The following is a 20,443-nucleotide window of genomic DNA, read 5'->3' as shown; positions in this document are numbered from 1 at the left end:
CAACATTAACACCTACAATAAGTTCTTTTGTTATAGTATAGTAGATTCTTCAAGATCAGTGCCTACCATTTTTATTTAGAGTCTTTTTGTTTCTGTTTAATACAGTATAGCTGCTATTCTACCATGATAGGTTATTGGGTTATTGAGTTAGAAAGAATAAAGGAATACTACAAGAAGTCAGATAGGGGGAACAAGTGTTCTTGGGTATCAAAACATTAGTCAGAGAACCAGAAGGTCAGAAATGCTGGAAAAACACAGTAAGACTACAGTATGTGCCTTATTCCCTTATCTACCTTGAGAAATGTACCTTTATATAAGATACCGAAAGTCTGCATTCCATACCTGTTTCCTGTTGCTTGAATGCATTATACAATTTTTAGTTTGGAGACAATTCTGTGGGGTATTAATCTCTACAAATCTAAGCTGGAGGGTTACTTCAGTAAATCAAACTGAACATGTTTCATATTTCTATTGTCCTGAGAGTCCTTTTTTAACACTGCAGATATGCAACTGCATGTAACATTTGGCACAGGTCTATATCAGATGTCATCTGGCAGGTGTTGGCCCAGTCTTGATTTTTTTGTTGCCTGCACAGTACTTGATAAACTGCCCCTCGTTTACTTAAACTAAAAATGTGACTTGGTATTACAGAAAATAACTTTTTCTTTGTAATTGAAAGTTAACAAACGTAAATGAAAATAAACAGTGTTACCACCAGCACTGCTACGCAGAGGTGAACTTTAGACAGAGGTACACATTATTTGCAGATACTGCAACTAAAAAGAAGCTAACATCACATACAACATACTGTATATTAATAAGGCAGTGAACTTCGATATTACTACAAAAATCTAAAACAAATAAATTATTACTGACCTGCAAATAAAGAATAATGAGAAGAGATGGTTAGTTTCAGTGCTTTGGCCTCTGCATGATTATTTATATTATATTATGTGACTTAGCAACTGTTTCTCTGCCCTCTCTCCTAACAGCAATTTTCCAGTCTCATTCAGCACTTTAGTAAATGATAGGAAGAACTGGACTGTTATCTGCCCCTAACATTAATCCTTATATTTTGACATCAAATGTGACTTGTTTACCATCTGTGACAGAATCTAGATCAATCACTGATATAAATTGGGAGTGGTCCTAATAAGGATCCCTGTGGTACTCTACTAATTACATGTACAGTATGTCTTTCCCAATTTGAGCATTCACCCCTAATTTGTAGTCTTCGTTTTGTATCCTTTAACCGGTTACAAGAACGTGTTACCTCGAATGCTTTCTCAGTTTAATTTGAGAATTTATCTTTGAATCAGTCCTTGAGTGCTTCTGTTTGCTTCAACAACACTAACAAGACCTAATTTCACTGAATCTGTGTTGACTATCCTCTTCAATCATATTACCTATACTGATGACTCTCTAGTTCAGTTCCATTTAGCAATTCCATATCCTTACATGTAATAGAAGCAAGGATTATTAGACTACAATTACTCTGTTTTATTTCTTTGACTTTTTGTAGGGGTAAATGCTGTTTTAGCGATTTTCCAAGGCCTCAAAACTTAAAAGGAATACTGATGTTCTTTCTACTTCAAGCACTACACAAGATGAGGAATTTAGCACATAGTGTAGAAACCCCTAATGTTCTTTCTTATCATCTTCTTCTGGGAGTAATGAAAACAAAATGTGCAGCCAGCTGGCAGTGTGTCAGGTCCTGGCATGAGTGGAAAAATAAGAAAAACCTTTTCTTGGCATACTGTGAACTGCCTGGTGGGAAGTCCCTTGTCTGAAAGTCTGTTTCATTGAAATTTTAATATATATTTCACACAGAATGTGGACATTGCCTTGCTAATTCCTCATTGTTTTTTTTTAAATTGCATTCCATTTGTTTATTTGCTAAAACAAACAAATAACAACCGAGCTTTCCAGACATGATGTGAGCATTTCGAGGGCATGACAAGACTGCTATTGAATAAACAGGTGCACATGCAGCTGATATGGTTGATGTGAGTTCCCTTAACACATACTGTATCAAAAGTTAATCCCAGTCCAAAAATACAGTAGCTCTTACTCTGCTGTATGCCAAGATTTCTAAAAGACCATTATCCTTTTCTTTTCAATGAAAGATCACTTGCAGTTTAGACTAGGGGTCCATTGAAAGGTTTAAGTACCATAGATGAGGATTTAACCAAACCTTTGCCTGAACACCAATATACAAAATTCCTGATACCTTTGCTTCCCTTGAATACCGTAAGGCTCCTGAGCCAAGACGCTAATACATAAATTGAAAGGGTCGACAATGATCTACTACAACTCCTAGCACACGCTGCAGAGTCTGCTGCCAACAGGAATGGGACTGATGACTCATGATAATGCCAGTTCAGTAGGTGATAACATCAAATTAGGTGCAAGTTGCAGGCATGCAGAAATGCCAAATCATGGGTCTGGAAAGCTTCATTGTTCAAATACCAGTGTGGTGTTTAAATATAATAGGTCTACATGAAAATCATAAACTAATATTTTTCATGTCCCCTCCGTTCAAATTCTCACCTGTGCCTGTATTAATTTCAATTGCTTGGGCAACTTCCAAAAAGAACATACATTGTATAGCTAGACAGACTGTCTTGGCACATTTATGTCTAAATAAATGCAGCAATGGAAAGAAAAGCTCTCAAGGTTTACAGATACAAGCTCTTGCCTAGTAATTCAAGACACATTAATAGGTTTTTAAAGAGTTGCCATCATCAAAGGGTGCTTGCTTCTTATGTTGTTATATTAAGTATGTAATCAAAGAGGGATTCTAGTTATGTGCAATGCTATGATTGCAGCATTTTCTCTATAAATCTGTTTTTGTGTTAGAAAACAATATTTAGAGTATATAATGTGCTAGGCGGCAGTCTTAAATTAGCATTCTGAAAGGTATTAAACATTAAAACTACAACACATTTTTTCGAGAAAAAAGTGGAAGCTCAATGCAGTAGTAAATGTTTCATGAACATACCTTCAGTCTGAGTAATAGATCAGGCATTAAATAAAGATGTTTCATTTTTGGCACCAAAGGCCATATTGGTAAAATATACATGACCATGCTAAATTTACCACAGAACCCTTTTAAAAAGATCAACTCCCAATGAATACAGAATATAAGAATATATAATAAAAATGCCTCAAGAATTCTGAAAGATTTACATGACACTCTTGTCTATTATTTAAAAAATGATCAAATCCCTTGGTGGTCTGAAATGTTTTATAAACATGGTTCTGTCTGGAAAGATGTTGAAAGACATTTGAAGACATTTGAATCCTTCTCATCTCTTTTTAAGGATATTTTAGATACACCGAATATCACAAATTGAAAATGCAGTTCTGTAAATATCTCGGTGAAATTCACTTCATTCAAACTCCATTCCACTCTGTGAACAAACCCTTGGTTAAATTTCTAAATGAAACCTCCCCATTCAGATTCAAAATAGTATACTGTAAAACCTTGATATTGGTAAGTTTTGCATTGGTGATTTTGCCTGTTCATGCACAAACATTAGCCACCACTTTGTCCGCATTCACAGGCCGAATTCGCCTATTTGTGGGCATTATTCTCTGTAGTAACGAGAATGCTTGGTGAACAAAGAAGTAACTTGCACATGGAGAAGTGCATCTTGGGTTATGCTTTAGTTGTTAAGTTCCTGTCAGGAAAGTGTTAGGAATATGCTGTTATTAGACCTGTTATGAGAACAATGCTTGTATGTTTTACAAAGTAAAATATACATCAAATAACAAAGACAATCCTGTGTTGTCCCCTACGCTATCAGATTGTCAGTTCTCCAGTGTCTTACGGAAAACGCAAACAAAAGAATTTAGAAGAAAAAAAGAAAAGAGAATCAGACAAACAGCAGGAGCAGGAGAGTGAGTTGGTTAAGTGGGAAGGGAATGAGGCTACAGTAGAATAGCAGCTAACAAACCCGCTTTTCTGTCCAGCCACTGTATGCAAGACTCTGTCCCTTCTACAGTATGTGCAGTGCTGTACAGTGCATATAACTTTCTTTCTTGGCTGTTATTACTGTGCTGTAATAATTAGTAATAACAGACAGCAGACTGATTTTGTTACAGTGCAGTGGTGATGCATTTATAAGAATAAACACAAGATGTAAAAGTTAATACATGCACTCTACAAAAAATTAAAAAAGCAAACTCTAACACAGGGTAAGCTAGAATATTGTAACAGTAAAATAATTTTAACAATAATGTGAATTATAGGGGTTAAATAATGCTTTGTTTTGAGTTTGCAGTATTAATTTTCATTAAAGGGCTATCAATTTGCAATGTGCAAACAGCAAGAAAGGAACTCTATAATATGTAAACAAAGACGTTTGCTGCCCTCATTCTTCCTCTGTGGAAGTGAGCTGGTGCGTGAGCTGCAATATAAAGTTACAACTTTGATATCACACCACATTGTTTGAACATGATGAAGCTGTATTGGTGTCTCATGCATGAGTACGTTGGTTCTAATTAATGTACAGTATGTCATTTTGAAAAATTAGTAGTATAAAAAAGTTTGATGCTGGAATTTTATTAAAAATCACTTCAGATAGGGCTGAAAGTACAGTGTAGCTCTGTATCACTTCTAACAGTGTTGTTTTTCTTTTACAAATGTCTGCTATTTCTTCATGTTGATGATATAATGGGAATTTCTGGATGCCACATTCATGCTATTAAATTAAATGTGGCATCCATTACATTCAAGTTAAAAATATTTGCAGAATGAGGACAACAGACATCTTTGTTTATACTGTATATTATAGATTTCCTTACTTGCTGTTTGTAAATTACTCAGGGAAGGCATTTTATTACAACACAGAATAACACACATTTCAGAGAGTCATTTAAAACACGTATTGCTGACACAGCCAGGAAGACTGGTATGAAATGATCTGGTATTTTGTTTGCAGATAAAATCACATAATCTGATATCAATATTCCAGTAATGAAGAGACTATTTTTTATCCTTGGCTAAGGTTTTCTATTAGTTTCTATTGATGACCTTAATTTATGAGCATTGCGTCTCTGAATACCCATTTCAATTGCTGTAATTATTAGCCAATAACAGCTGAGATCTCAATCTGAATTCTGTAAAACGTTTTCCTCAATGTTGACCCTTAAGCAACAAAACCAGTACTATCCATCCATCCATTTTCTAACCACTTCTTCCAATTCAGGGTCACAGGGGAGCCGGAGACTTTCCCAGCATGCAATGAGAGCAAGGCAGGGCACATTCTGGACAGGATGCCAGTCCATCACAGGGCACAGACAGACACAAACACATCCACATATGTACAGTATGAGGGAACCAGAACACCCGGAGGAAGCCAACGTGAACACAGAAAGAACATACAAAGTCCACACAGATATGACCCCAGCGCTGTGAATCAGTAAGGCTAACCACTGCACCACCTTGCTGGCCACAATCAGTATGAGTTCTACTTAAATCATTATTAGCTTTAGTCCTGTAGAGAGGATACGGTCGTTTTAAGAACACATTGAAACTTTCACCTCAGCTCTTCAGCTGATGGTGACATTAAGTGGCAATACCTTAAGGATCACAGGTGTCTGATGCGTAAAATTAAATCCAGTTAAAGGGTGTATACGTGAAACCACTGGTGAATGAAGAAGATAACTTTAAGGAAAGAACGTGTTGTTCTGTGGCACTTACAGCTTATTGTAATACCGAGCTCTACACCAGGCTTCTTTGGTAGCTTCACGTGAAATGTGCCACTGCTGGGAATGACGGACTCTGTGGACAGAACACAGGGAGAGCAGTGACCCAAAGCAATTTGACCCAAAGTTTGGCCTGACCAAACACAACACAGTTCCCTGGTAAAGAGGACATGAGAAGGAAAGAGGAAAAAGGGCACCATACACTCGGAGACTGTGCTTTCTCTACTGGTGCAAAAAGACACTCAATTGGTCACCCAGCCATATCAAATTTTGCAAGTCAGTCAGTACTATCAAATCATGTCTTAAAATGCACTTTTATACTTTAGCTTTTAATTATTTTCAATTTGCTCTATTGATTTGTGTATACTGTACCTACCTCTATAAAATAAATATTACTTTATGCTTTTCATCTTTGTTTGTGACAATACAGTAAATATCTTTCTGGATAACTTAAATTCCATCTACAGTACATAACATGATTTAAAACAAATCAAAATAGATTTGCTTCACTTGTTTAATGTGGATGAATAATGCTTATTATTGACATACGTGTCAGAAAAAATTCTTGTTGAATTTAATAAATAACTGGAATAAAATAATTCTTATCTAACTATTATAGAGAACTTTCAGTAAAACTATACAACTGTGTCTCATTGCAGTAAACAGTAAGAAGAATGAAAAAAAACAATTCTGATTTAAAGTACAAAAGCATCATTTAATGCTGTTCTTTAAAAAACATGTTGGTATTTTAACTTAAAATATTAAATTAAACTACTTATGTTTTACAAATGCAAATGGACTCAGGTACTAAAAACAAAGCTTTTTTTGAAAGACAAAAGTGCTTTATAGGTTTGGAATGTGTCTTGACCTATGCCTACTGTACAAATTGGAATGTGCAGTGAGAGCTGGAAAGGGAGGTGATGATCCTACCTGCCACGTCAAACTCAATCTCCAGCGTGACCTTGCTCGTGATGCTGGAGTCTCGCAGAAGCTGATTGGTCTCCTCCAGGGTGCTGTCCTCAGTGGGGATCCCATTGATCGCCAGGATCCGGTCTCCGATCTGCAAGATGCCACTCCTGCGTAGCAAAGGCAAACAAAAGAATAGAATAGACATATAGAATAAAGAACAGAACAAATCCTGGTCCTAAAGAGCCCCAAACTTACAGCCCATTTAATCAAATAAATAATATGTTAAATTAAGAGACCTTTGGATGCTGAGGGCTGAAGAGTACTTTGCTTTTATCCTAATTGATGTGCAAATTACTTAATTTAACAAATCCCTTCTTTCGTTGATCAGAATGGACTTGTTCTGCATATTTATAAAATGGTGAATTAATGGTGACCTACAAAACCTGCAGGACTGGGGCTCTCCAGAACTAGTGTTGGAGATCAATGTACTGTATAGTACCTGAAATATGTTCAATTAAGCAATTCAAAGAACAATATTCTTCAGCCCTGCAGGACATGTGTTCTGTTAATTTAACGACAATTTGTTTAATTGATCAAATGTTTAAAAAAGTGTTGCCAATTATTTGATAAGGGGTGATTTGGGTTGACCTGTAAGACTTATTTTAATATTTTTGTGAGCTGGACTGGTGCTCTACGATACCAGGGCTGGACACCACTAAAGTACCCATTTAAATGGGAAGGTGAACTGTACAATCATCTGAGAATGACAAATAATCAACACCGACAGTGCTATATTGGGGCAATATTAACCTCAAAAGTGTTGCTTTCAAAGATCTAAATGGATGACAAAGTATTGTCACCCTTTTGCAACACACCTCCAAGTAGATTAAAACGAGGAAAAATCATTTTTTGCAGATACCCTTTTGCCCTTTTTTTGCACATGTACAGGAACAAATGGATGCTTGCCTGATCTCTTTCAGAGTTACATGCTTGGTAAATGACACAGCAGCATCACCATGTTAGCGATGAACTGGATCATAATGTACTCGCCCACCTGCACTGCCACTTGACTGAACATGTGAGTTAATTACATGTTAAAGCTGAATGGCTCCAATCCCAGCAAAGGCTGTGAAGGGAAACCTAGAATTTGGATGTCATCCTCACACATGTTGCTGTGCTGATTATGCTCACATTTTGTTTACAGGAGCAGCAGATGGCAGAGCATGGCACAGGCACTTGTTTTTCTTGACATTTGACCAGTCACACGACCCTCTGTGGCATCATGCCAGGTTTTATACATCGCAGTCATCACTTTCCAGCATGTTAGTGTCAGTAATGACTACAATCAAATGTATGCAACTGTAAACAAATGACCAGCCTGCTTCTCTCTCTGTCTTATGTTCTACATCACAAAGACAAAGCAAGGGTGCATGCACTTTAGTCTCTGTCAGGAAATTGAATCAAGCTAATTAAAAAAGCTCTATCTGACAAAATATTGTACCCAACGTATCCTTGCATCCTATTCAATGCTGAATTGATGCAGGTTGTAAGGTCTAGTAAGGTTCTAGTAAGATCTTAAAGACTTGTAGAGTAGGAAAAGTAGAGTAGAGTGGAGTTTGTCAAGAATAAACTAATCAGACAACGAAAAAAATGCAAAAAGCAGTTTATAACACCAGTGTTAGAGCATTTGTTGTTGTGTAGAATGGCCAATATTATGCACAATCTTTAACTGAAAATAAAAAAAAAACATCACATACAGTATGGAGTAAAGACACTAGCTCTGTGAGAATTTGGCCAAATAAAAAGGTCAGGCAAATTTTTATCTGTATCATAGATTTGTACATGTGCGTACTTGCAGTGATTATGTTTAACTGATTGCATGTAATACAAGACAAGATGAAAAAGAGAGAGCAAAACACCAAATTATCCATGAAATGCACCAAAGGCTAGGATAGCTCAGTTGTTAATAAATGATTACATCTTCAATTTGCTCTGACAAAGTTTATTAGGCAAAGCTGTTACCGGTGTACAGCGGCTGATGTTAGTTCTGCTCGCTGTGAGACTAAGAATGATCAGTAGGAGGTAATTATTTCACGGATGAATCATGTTTTCTGACAATGTTAATTCTTTCCGATGAGGTATGAATTCCCAGTCATGGACAGTGTTGTTTACCGTCATTTATCTATAAGGAGACTGCTGTTGTCTTACTATGTGTTACTCTGAGCGAGAACTTTAAAATCTTAGAACTCTGTCCTTTTGATAAGATGTAAAAATTAAGTCATAATTTAACTCTGTAGTAGATGATCATGACCTTTCACCCCCTAGATTCTATAAACTATCTGCAGCATTAATATCGGGGCCCTTGGTTAATAGTTCTCTCATTGAGTGCGGAAGAGAGACTGGGAGGCAGATACTTAAGTTAGTAAAACAAGTCTTCTTTGAGGGACAGACAGAGTGGGATACTCACCTCTCCGCGGGGCTGTCTGGATCCATATAGGCAATGAGGGGAGGGGACGACAGGGTCTCTGTGGCAAACACCCCTCCTTGTAACTGGATTCCGAAGCCCAGGATGGGGTCACCAACAAGAGTGACCTCTGTGGTTTCAGTGTGGACCACCTGTCCTGCTAGACCCAAAGTACTGGAGGCCAGAGACACTGAAAAAGAAACAAGACAGGCAAAAAAAAGACACTAAAGTTTACTTCCTGTGTCTAAATGTAAAGTTTAAAAACTGAATTTGTGGGCAAGGTTTACCTTGTAAAAGTGATACATTACTAGTATCAGATTACCCTTTTTTAGGTAAAGGTCAAAACTGAGTAGATGAGGTAAATTAAAAAAAATCACATTGAAGAAATAAAATACTAAGACAGGTGAATTATTTTAGCATGAGGAAAAAGCTCTGATGCTGTCATCTTGTGCAAATAATAGAACAAAGATTCAGCCAAGTATAACAAACCTGTACAAATTCTTTCATAAATTATGTTGGAAGCACTCCATCTGTCTGTGAAGCAGGGCAACAAAAGCAACACCTAGTGGATGTCCCTGCATTCTTCTTTATATTCTCTTCACTCCAACAAATAAAGCTGTTACTCCTCTCCAAAATACATACAAAATGTACAAATAGGCGTTAATTCCATGCTGAAAAACACATTTTGGGTGTTAAGCCTTATTCACCCAAAGTTGCGTTTTATACTTAAAGAAGGCTCAATGAGTCTGAATAATTTGTTTTTTCACCTTAAAGGGTGCTCAAGAGTCAAAACTTTTTTTCTCTACTTTTTAGAGCAGAATTAACTCCCTATCCAAACCTATAGTAAACATTAATCTTTTTTTATTAACTGTAATTTTAAAATAAACTTTCATAACCGGGAATAAAACAGTCCAGCCTGAGGCTAGCCATTTCTAATACTGCATCAAATGCTATCAAGCCGCTTTGAAAACAAGTGATGAATGGGTTTCTACTGGGATGCTGTTGTATTTATTTATGTGATGTTTGGAAATCTATCGCTGAGATAGAAACATACCACTGACATGGGCCATTTATTTTCATCAAAGCAATTTGACTGATATTGTACAGAACCTTTTCTAAAACAATCAAAATTCAGTTCTTTGAAGTGAAAGTTAACCGAAGGCGCACAACGGTCCACCGTACGGAAGCACCAAGGAGTTTCAGAGACAATGATGTCCTTTAATGTATTTATATTTAATTGGATTTCCTCTGGCAGAACATATTACTGCTTGGAATGGCACCTTATGGAAATTATTTCTAACAACACAGAGCATTAGCTGACAATTACATTATGTTAATGTCTGCCCACTGAATCGGGGTATTTCTACCTTGTCGCACTACATTAAGTCTCTAAAGGTCAGGTGGCTTACGCCAGCTTCACATGCAAAAGAGAGAACATGAATCTTGGCAAAAAAGCAGTATCATGAAGTTTCAGACATTATTTCTTCATAAATACCTCCATACAAGGGACTGGGATTTTTAAAATCCATTGCAGTTTAGGACAGAGAGAGAAGTCTTGGCAACATTCAAGGGAATTCTATACATGAGCTGGGAATTTAACATTAGAATTGTACAGTAGAATCCAAACATCTCACACATTGATGTGTGATGCTGATTTCTGACCACTAAACAGGAAAAGCAAGTCTAATGACTGGTCAAGACTTCTGCACTGATGCACGACACACTTTCATAGGCTGGTGATCCTGATCCTGATCCTGGGGTTATGATAGATAATATACTGTAAAGCTATGGAAACAAGAACTGGTAGCAGTACTGAATCGAAATAAAGGAACTAGGAAAGGCAGATGTAACAATCTTCCTAGATGTCTTTGTCCAAACATTAGTGATAATAGATTTCAACACTGCAGATCAGGCGGTACATCCACCTTTTTAAGAAAGCTTTAATGTTGCACCAAAAAGGTTAATTCTCAAAATGACAATTAAAAGCATTATGTACCCAAGATAATGAGTGCACACCGAGAGACAAGTGATAAATAAACAGGGAACAGAGTCATCATAAGAGCAGATACCTGAGCTTGTCCTAAAGTAATTAGTGCCACATTTTAGTCCCACCAAGTGAACAAGAGGAGCAGAGCTGCCTCTTCTTTTTATGTCTTCTAACACATTAATCCATGTATTACATCGATGTACAGAAACCTAATAGATCAGAAATGAACGGTGTTAATGTTCTTGTCTGTTTCTAACCACTGTTAGAATATAGTTCAGCTTTACTGCCATTACAAAGGAGGGAAGAAGGCCCAGGCGTAAACTGATGAAATGCTACTCTTTCACCCCTGTTAGGCACTGTCATCCTGATGGGACTTGATGAGACATGCCTGGAGTGAAATCTGTATTGATTCAACTCATCAGGTGAATAACAGACTGGGGCAAGGCTGTGAGGTCTTAGTCCTGATGAAGCAGAAAAGCTAATGCATTGCATTGGCTTTTCAGGCTTGATTATTGCAATACAGTGTTAAAGCTGCAGTATGTTCATAAAACAGGTGCACGGATTTTAATCAAAACTAATAATGCATGAGTATATATCACCTGTTTTAGCTTCCCTGTGGATTTCAGAACACAATTAAAAATACTGCAGCTCACATTTAAGGGCTTAAATAGTTTGCATTTGAAATTACATTACATGTGTTTTAACTACTAAACATTGTACCCTGCCAATATTTGTAATTGTATCTTACTTAATTTCAAATTTGTGACATTTAACTTACGTTGATGCTGATTGTAGTTTTATTCCTTTGCAAACTTAAAGGAAAGAGGTTCCCATCAATAGCAAAGGAACACTGCTGAAAGTGGCTTAGGTGCTTTCCCAAGTGAGATCTATTTGCGGTCTTTTCTATAAGCATGCAGTACCGGAGATCTAAAATCTCATAAGATGTGACACCGGCAACTAATTATTTGCTAGAGAGAAGTTATTCTGAGATGGTAAATATGTTCATTTTAGTGGTCCAGTGAACAATGTGAAATATCCTTCAGGATCTAATTATATAGCAGTGAGATGTATTTTTTTCATGAGCTCTGATACGTGATATTACCAGTGAATACTAATGCCTCCCAGGTAAGCACCTCTGCTTTATTTAAATGGCTTGTACTCCGTTAAACCATTCATCAGAACTAGAGCTCATAATGGGCCTGATAAGAAAGAGATGCACCTCCAAACAGGGACATGGTTCTGTCGACAGCTGTGGATATGGGTAATGAAAAAGCTGACATACAAGAGCTTTTGTGGTCCTTCTTCTTCAGCTTCCTGCGCATCAGCGTGCCGCGGGGGCTGGTAGGATACATGTTCCGGGGCAGCGTGCCCATGTTGAGGGAGCTTAGGCTGTAGGCGCTCATGGAGGTAGGAGAGAAGGAGGATGACACCAGAGCTGGAAGGGGAGAGCAGGCAACAGGGAAGAGTCAAAATGTACAGGCAGCGCACGGAGAGCAGCAGACAACCATCTAAAGAATGATCAGGGTCAATGTGTTGTATAGCCCCCTCAAACAAAACCACACGCCTTTAACCGCAATGCGGTACAACACTCATTTGGCTTAACTCTAAACCTTCAGGTACATTTCTGGTGCTTCCAAAACATCGGAGCTTTGGCTGCAGGTTGCTCAGTTCAGGCCTTTCTTCCAAGTGGAACATTTGATTCTTAACTGATGCAGTCCATTCAGTAATCACATGCTGCATCAAATCTCTTAGCATAAACTTAGCATAAAATAAGGAAATAATGGTTGTATATCTTTATATATTACAATAGTGCTTCCAGATTGAGTTTCAGAGCACCTTGAGATGCCAGTTTGAATCTGACACTTTCTCATTAAATACCTTTGAGAAGTGTTCTTCAGATGCTACTTATTCCTAAACATTTAGTCACCATTTTTACTCTTTCAAATGGAAAAAAAACAATGCCAGAGCTCTAATAAAGGGCATATACATACAGTATACTGGAAAATTCAGATTATATAACTGACTTTACACTATGCAGTTCAAATGTTCACTTTATAATGTGCTATCTTTTTTTCTGAGTGTTTTAATCTAGGACCAAAGAAGGTTTGGGTTTTCTTTGATCTCCCTTAAATAATGATCAGAATGATCAGATAAGAAATAAGATTAAACACACAGTTGATGAAGCTAATAGTTGCTACCTTTACTCTGGAATAAAAACCTGTACTGCGAAGAACCTGCTCCAACCTTCTTTCAATAACTGACTCAGCAATAAGTTGTAATGAATTGTAACAGCATAAGTTGTTACAACAGCATTGACAGCATAAGTTGTAATGATGTAAGGTTCTGTACAACACATAGACCAAAATCTGTACACAGTTAACAGAAAAGGCTTTTTTATTTATCTACAGTACATAAACACCCTTGGGGAAAGTTACTTGTCTTCAAATAGTCCATATACTGTAGCGTTCAAGCATGACCTTTAATATCGTCTCCTTCTTAATAAATGTGGATCCAGTGGCTTCTATGTGTATTGCATAGATAAATAAGGTCAAATAGTTTTAAGAAATTCTGTTTGTTTTTAAAGGAATATAAAAATATAATACGGTATACCTGTATAACCATGTAAAGAACATAATTTATGACATTTTGATTAAATTTGGCTCTAACGTGATCCAATTTGAGCACAAAATATTTATTCTTGGTATGTATAATAAAGCACCTCAAAAATGTTCTGTTGGAGTTAAGATTAGAGAGGTGTTCAGCAATGTTTGTCCTTTGAAAACAGAATTCTTCAGCAGAGCTCCTGGAATGACCTATACAGGGTCTGTCTCATTAGGTTTTTATATCAAGCCAACGGGGCCTTTAAATTTTACTCAAACTTTAGTGAAATGAATATTTTAAATACTAGACATATCTTTGTATGTTTCTTAATTATTCTGAGAGTTTACTACTGCAAAAAAACAAACAAACACACATGTCCCACCACCACCTAAGAGAATCAAATCTATCACACTTCAACAAAAAGGTCACACAGCAAAAATGCAAATGATAAAAATATGCTTTTGTCCTTTAGACGATGGTTTATGAGCAGCAGCTTGAAGAATGGCATGGCAATGATTGTTCACAAATGAATCGGCAATCATCAAGCTATTGTGAAAGAGTACTATTCAAGAAACTAGAAAAAGAGATACTGCCGTTGAAATGCAATAGGCTTCCTCAAGGTCTTGTTTTACCCTTTAAGGACTGCAACAGAGCAAAAGTGTCTGCGGGTTGCACCTAGAGGGGGGTATTAAGTCCAGAACCGATTTTCAGAACTTTTAACTCTTTTGAAACATTGACATCAATTAGCATCTTACTGCTGCTGTAGCTGTGTTTATGCAGCCTTTAATATAGAGAAACTAATTGGCAATCCAAAAACAGTTAATCAGATGTACTGCTTGCAGCTTGAATGTATTGTCTTCTTTTTGGAAAAATATGGTAAACCTTAAATTATGAGTTTTGAAATTAAGGTTTGCTTATACAATTGTTTTTTTATGTATTCATAGTTTTTTTTTTATTTGACGCACTTAAAATAAGAGTCCCACAAAATGTAACCACTAGATATTATGCTGTACCTTTTTAAATGAAGATAAAATATCTGAAAATGGGCTTTTTAATGGAGTACAAAGGGAAGGGAAGTTCAGATTCTAAAGAAACCCAAGAACACAGACATTAGGCTGTCCTTAAAGGATTACAAGAATATAGTACAGTACTATTTGCAGTGCTAGTATAAAGACACCCTAATTCAAATGGGAGTATTTGGTAGAGCACTTTTCTAGATTAGTGGATTTATACCCTCACTATGTGAGCTACAGTATGTGATGCACAAAAGGAGAATGGCTGCTTATTGGACTAATTTCTTCCTAGAATGCACTTTGTTACTGTATATACAGTAGATGCAATTTTTTCACAACCGGCAATCTGTGACTGACCCCACTGGGCACAGTTTGCCACAGTGAGTTAAGGAACGCCCACTCAGATACCGGGTGATTTTTTTATCTTTAGCCCCTGAAAATATCCCAGGGTTCTCATGTGGGATGGGAAATTACCAGGATTCCAAACTACACTTTCCCAGACACATGGTTCACTTTACACATTTCTGCACTGCCACATCCAGCAATGTGCACCACAGATTATTACCAGTCCTAAGTTTAACTAAATATATTGGACACATGCTTTAACTTTTTACACGGGATAAATTCAGGATTTAAATTGGACAGTACTTAGTTATTAAGAGCATAAGATATCAATTAGCATTTTTCTTGCTTGACTGTACTGCATATCAAGATTATACAGTATTTACGCGCTCCACCCAGAACACATTGTGGTCTGCCTAATGGTGGAAATAATGGCCTTCAAACCTCATTGCATTTCACGGACAATAAAAGAGCTAAACAGGACATTGAAGTTCTACTGTAGCTCTATTTGTTCGGAAAAATTGTGAAGGGGCACTCAACAAAAGCTCAAAGAGAATTAAAAAACAAAATACAAATAAGAGGAACAGGAGGAGGAGGAAGAGGAAGAAAGCAGGAACATTACGAAGGTTGTTTGGAGAGGGTTTCTGGTATTTCGAGGCTTGCGTCCTGGAATGGTCAGGGTGGTAGGTGTTATAATGTTGGTAGGGAAGGAAGTTGCGGTTGTTGTTGGCACAGGAGTCCCAGGGCAGCTGCCTGTTGCTTCTTTGCACCTTGACTGTCCACATGAAAGGATGACAGGTATCGCATAACAGAAAATAAGACCAACAGAGAGAAACAAACAAAAGAAGCACCAGAAAATAGGGACAGGTAACTAGATGACCAAAAAAAGGGAAACATCAAAGTAAGAGTGTTAAGCTGGTACAAAATTGTTTAATCTGCCTGGAAAAATTAAACTCCATACAGTACTTCACAATTTAATTCTTAATCCAAGAAATGGAAACAATGGTTCCTTACATGAGCTCTATCTTAAACTGAGAATGACCGAGCTAATGACATTTTTGATCACAATGTTCTTCTACTTAGCTAAACTTTTATGAATGACAAATTTGAAAGGAAAACCCACGAAAGGTTTAATAATCAATATAAGCATGCTTATGAAAACGTTAGTCTCTGTCCACAGAAATTGGTAGGGTAAAAAAAAAACAGGGGTGTCCATTTCTGGTACCATACTGAAGGGCTATAAGAACTTGCCCTAGCTGGAGAACGATCTGACACATCTCGCACATCACCTGTGAAATCGAATTGCTTCAGAAAGAGTCACTGGGCAAACGGGGGTACATTCTATTCAATTCTTAAACATGGATGAATGGCTAAGTCATTAATGGAGTTGCAAACACTTCAAGCACATAATCTTGTGGTGTATTTACACACAGTTTGTTTATATGCTGATGGATATTTCAGTTATGTGTTTATTTACCTATACTATGTCTGGCTAACCTAGGAAACTGATGCTTCTTCTATCAGCTTTCATCCTCATTTTTTTCCTTGTGCATGAATCTCTTTATGCTGTTTGCCCAGCAAGGGCCAGGCATGGACCAACACTATTAAAGTAGGGTCTGAATTTAGCAGGGATCTAGGACCTTGATCTCTGAGACTTGTTAAACATGTTCTCAATAAAACATGCTTTCTGGAACATTTTGTATGGAGCAGAGTGAACAAACATTCCTCTGAATTTCATAAATCCAACTGATGTGGTACACGTAGGACAGTTACAGCAAGAATGACCTTATTGAGCCCTTCAACAGAAGCCTGATGTGTGACTCCTCTGAAGCCTCTTCCTCTCAACCAAATCTTACACTACTGCTGCGCTGAAATCCAAATTTCAGTAAGACTTAAAAATGATTTGTGAACTGTTCTTTAACACTTTAGCACGTGTTTGTAAAAAAATAAGGACAAAAAATTAAACAGCTTTGGTAAGGTTCCTGCATTTGGCCTCTTTGATCAAGACCCATTCCAAACATTAATTGTGAAAACCTAACAGTGAAAAAAGGCACATAAAATTGGACTTTTTGGCCTCATTAGATTGCTGGTATATGCTCCAGGCTGGACCAGCACACATAATCATGGTAAGCCAGGCCAAGACATTTTACAGAGTTGAGAAATTAAAAACCTGAACCACCCTATCCGCCTGCAAAAAACACATACAGGCATAAACCAACAATCACTAAAACTAAAAAGGAACATTTGGGTATAGAGAAGGATTGACCATCTGAAATGAATAAACCGAGACGGGGAGAGCAGTAAAGTAAAACCAAACAAAAATGACAGCAGGGATAGAAAAACGATGTAGGTGCCAAAGAAGATGGGACCATCCACCCTTTCTAATGGTACAGTAGATGCTGAAAATACTCGAGTTGTTTGAAACATTTCCTGTGGATGCAGAAGTCCTGATGACAGGACAGTGAAATCTCTGGAAATGCAAATGGATAAATTTCCCTTTTAGTGAGTAAAGCAAAAAGAAGCACACGGAGAAAAACAAAAGGTATCAAAAGTCAGGACAAAAAAGAGAAAAGATTTATTTTATTTTCGTTCAACACATCCTAGATATTGTAGTAGTTCCTCAGTAAGTTCAGTAACAAAAACAAAATTAATCTCTGGAATGGTTTGAGCCCTCAAATTGAACTAAATAAAATGAGGCAAAATGCATCACCGTGCTGACAACCACACAAGAATATGGGGAGGAAGAGAATTTCGTCACCTCACTCTTGGGATAATGAGCTCTCATTCACAGAATGTTTAAGAGGGAGAGTTTATGCATCGGAAGGAGATGGAGTCCATCACACTGATAAGACCTCACTGTGGTGAAGGGCTCAATATGGAAAGCACTATCCTAAATCAAGTATTTATGGGTGATCCCAATTTATCTGAAACATAGTTAGCCATTTTGTTTTATTCATTTATTCATCTTGTTCATTATCGCATTCAGCAGCTGTCTGTAGTGACAATACTTTTCATGTTTTTTTCTCGGTTTTTCTATTCTTGGCCTGACCATTATTTTTTAAAACTACAGTACTTGCATCATCTCATCACCAGATGAGAACAATAAGACCGCTAGATATTCCAAACTGACTTTTTACAGTGGTATGTAGACCTGGATCCAAATGAGACCTGGATCCAAATGAGGCTGCAGCAGCCTGATGATCTGATAATGATAGTCAAAGCTTGTGTTGTAACAGTCTCTTAAAGGAAATTAAGCTACTCTTACACAATTGGAGTACAGTCCACTCTGCTTCCCCTCCCCTTTCTGCTGCTAAATTAAAACAGCAGAGAAAAGAATGATGGAAAACTAAGCAAGCAAAATAATAATATCAATAACAATTTAGATGACCTAGAGTAGCGACTTGTCTATTTCCATGATCTGATCAATTCTGATATGAACCTTGCTGCCTGAAGCTGTTTTGCTTGTAATCTTTTCTCATTGTACCAGACTAGGCAGAAGCGGCTCAGCAGCGATACATTTATATTATTATAGTATGGGGTGTAATAAACTAAGCTCTGCAATTTGCTTGTTATAACAATGCATTTGTCTCTAAACCTTGGGCACTCAGCGTCATTATGAAGAATGCTGTCAGTCCATCACTTTATGACTGTAATTACTCTTAAATCTCATGTTCTGCTCTTAAGCAAAGCTGCCATAGAGTATAGCCAGGTTTCAAAATCCCATGGGACCCCTCAACGTTCTGTTTTTTTTAATGTTTTAAATTTTACAGTTATTTTATAAAAAAATACATTATTTCTTTTTATACTGTATCTCCACCCCAGACTTAAACTGTGGAGTATTAACTGTTGTTTTGCTGCTATTACCCTCATTCCAGGACAAGGTAGGCAGCACTCCCAAAATAAATGTGTTTTATTTTACAGACTTTTTGCCATTTGTCATGCATTGTTTACCCCACAATAACTACAAGGGCATTAGCACAAGTGATGTAGCTCTCATGGACAGCAAGGCAAGCTCTCAGGGAATGAGGACTTCCCCTCACCGACTCAAGCCCAGCCAAGGATGATTTGCCTGCTGTGTGCCTCACAGCCCAGACACCACCAGCTACTGGCTTAGCCCACACTCTGACCAGCTCTCCATGGGCTTTTGAAACCTTACGTGGTCCTTTTGTTACATGTGGAGCTACACAAATTATGATGCTTAACTGTACCATGCAATCGGATTCAAGCCTAACATACAGCTTGCGGGCAGATATGAGCCCTCAACAGAAAAGACAAAACAGTTTTCACAACCTATTTTCATGTAGCTGTTGATTTTTCAAGGCATTACAGCTGACTGCTGTGGAGCACAACTCCAGGCTGCTCTGATCTTTTTCCTCTTTGGTCTATTTTGTTTTGAGCGGTTCATTTTCTCCCAGGCCCCCGGCCCCTCAGCTCTGCACCGGGACCCCTGAGGGTTCTTACCGTGGTCAGAGCCCTTCAGAGGCAGCCTGGTCTGGTGGTGAGGGAGGATCTCTAGTTTGACATGCTCACAGGCACTGGCCAGGAGCTGGGTAGCTTCAGCTAAAGTGCAATACTCCATGCTTGTGCCGTCAACAGACAGGATATGGTCGCCTGCATGCAGTGCCCCACACCTGCAAGAGAAACAGAGGGGAGTAAGGCAGGTCTTCAACTTGAAAGGAGGAAGGTAAGAGCTCACGGTGGACTGAAATGCATCAACACAAATGAATACAAATGTCTGCTCCATAGAGAGCACCTTTTTTGAAAGAACTGCAAAACTATAATTATAGAAGATAACTACAGCAATACCACTTAGAATGCCCTTATTAAACACACATACAGTAATAAAAGTTCTCAACGTTCAGAAACATATGCAAGGCAAGGAATTTGTTCTAAAACCCTGAGCAGTTGGTTGTTGTGTTTCTTGTGATAACTGGAATAACTGGAAAAATAACCCAGTGATCGTGAGGAACTTGCCTAGTTAAGCATTACAGTGAAAAGCTTAAGTATTGAGAAACTGAAGTGAAATTTGTGATTTTTGCTATGTACTTAGGAAATGTGTGTTTCAGACTAAATTATTAATATAAGGCAGGAGTATAGAATTTTGACTTTTTTTTCTGGGTATTATTTTCCTTAAATGTTTTAGAACAATGTTACTTGTGTTCAGTTCTTCACATTTTCACTTTTCATTGTGCGTTCTATTTTACAGTATGTAAGAGGGTACAGTTATTGCAGAGTCCTCATTAAATTTCTAAGAGCTATAATCAGTTATCAATGGTTACATATCTCTAAAAAAAAATCTTAACTACCTGCCCATATACGTAGGCTTAGCCAGAAGCTCTTGGAATCATAATGGAAAAAAAACAAAGCATTTACACATTTTAGATTTTCACATACTGTAATTACACAGAAGCAATA

At 37.5% G+C, this 20,443-nt stretch overlaps 1 protein-coding gene across 12 annotated transcripts in view; it reads right to left on the bottom strand.

Moving 5' to 3' along the window:
• Window positions 1-20,443, bottom strand: part of grip1 (glutamate receptor interacting protein 1) — a 309,859-nt gene that overhangs the window by 28,594 nt on the left and 260,822 nt on the right. For 10 of the 12 annotated variants that reach the window (XM_088644623.1, XM_088644629.1, XM_088644625.1 and 7 more), the window contains 6 exons: window positions 19,490-19,659; window positions 15,651-15,803; window positions 12,355-12,507; window positions 9,089-9,275; window positions 6,643-6,788; window positions 5,708-5,788 (listed from right to left, as the gene is read on the bottom strand). In XM_088644623.1, the coding sequence (XP_088500749.1) occupies window positions 5,708-5,788; window positions 6,643-6,788; window positions 9,089-9,275; window positions 12,355-12,507; window positions 15,651-15,803; window positions 19,490-19,659 (890 nt within the window). The remainder of the gene's footprint in view (window positions 1-5,707; window positions 5,789-6,642; window positions 6,789-9,088; window positions 9,276-12,354; window positions 12,508-15,650; window positions 15,804-19,489; window positions 19,660-20,443) is intronic. The other 2 variants (XM_088644628.1, XM_088644632.1) reach the window with 1 other exon arrangement.

Source organism: Lepisosteus platostomus, chromosome 9 (assembly GCF_059453375.1).
Source record: "Lepisosteus platostomus isolate fLepPlt1 chromosome 9, fLepPlt1.hap1, whole genome shotgun sequence".
Classification (NCBI taxonomy): domain Eukaryota; kingdom Metazoa; phylum Chordata; class Actinopteri; order Semionotiformes; family Lepisosteidae; genus Lepisosteus; species Lepisosteus platostomus.
The sequence above is the reverse complement of the archived record's forward strand: the minus strand, read 5'-3'. Positions and strand labels throughout refer to the sequence as shown.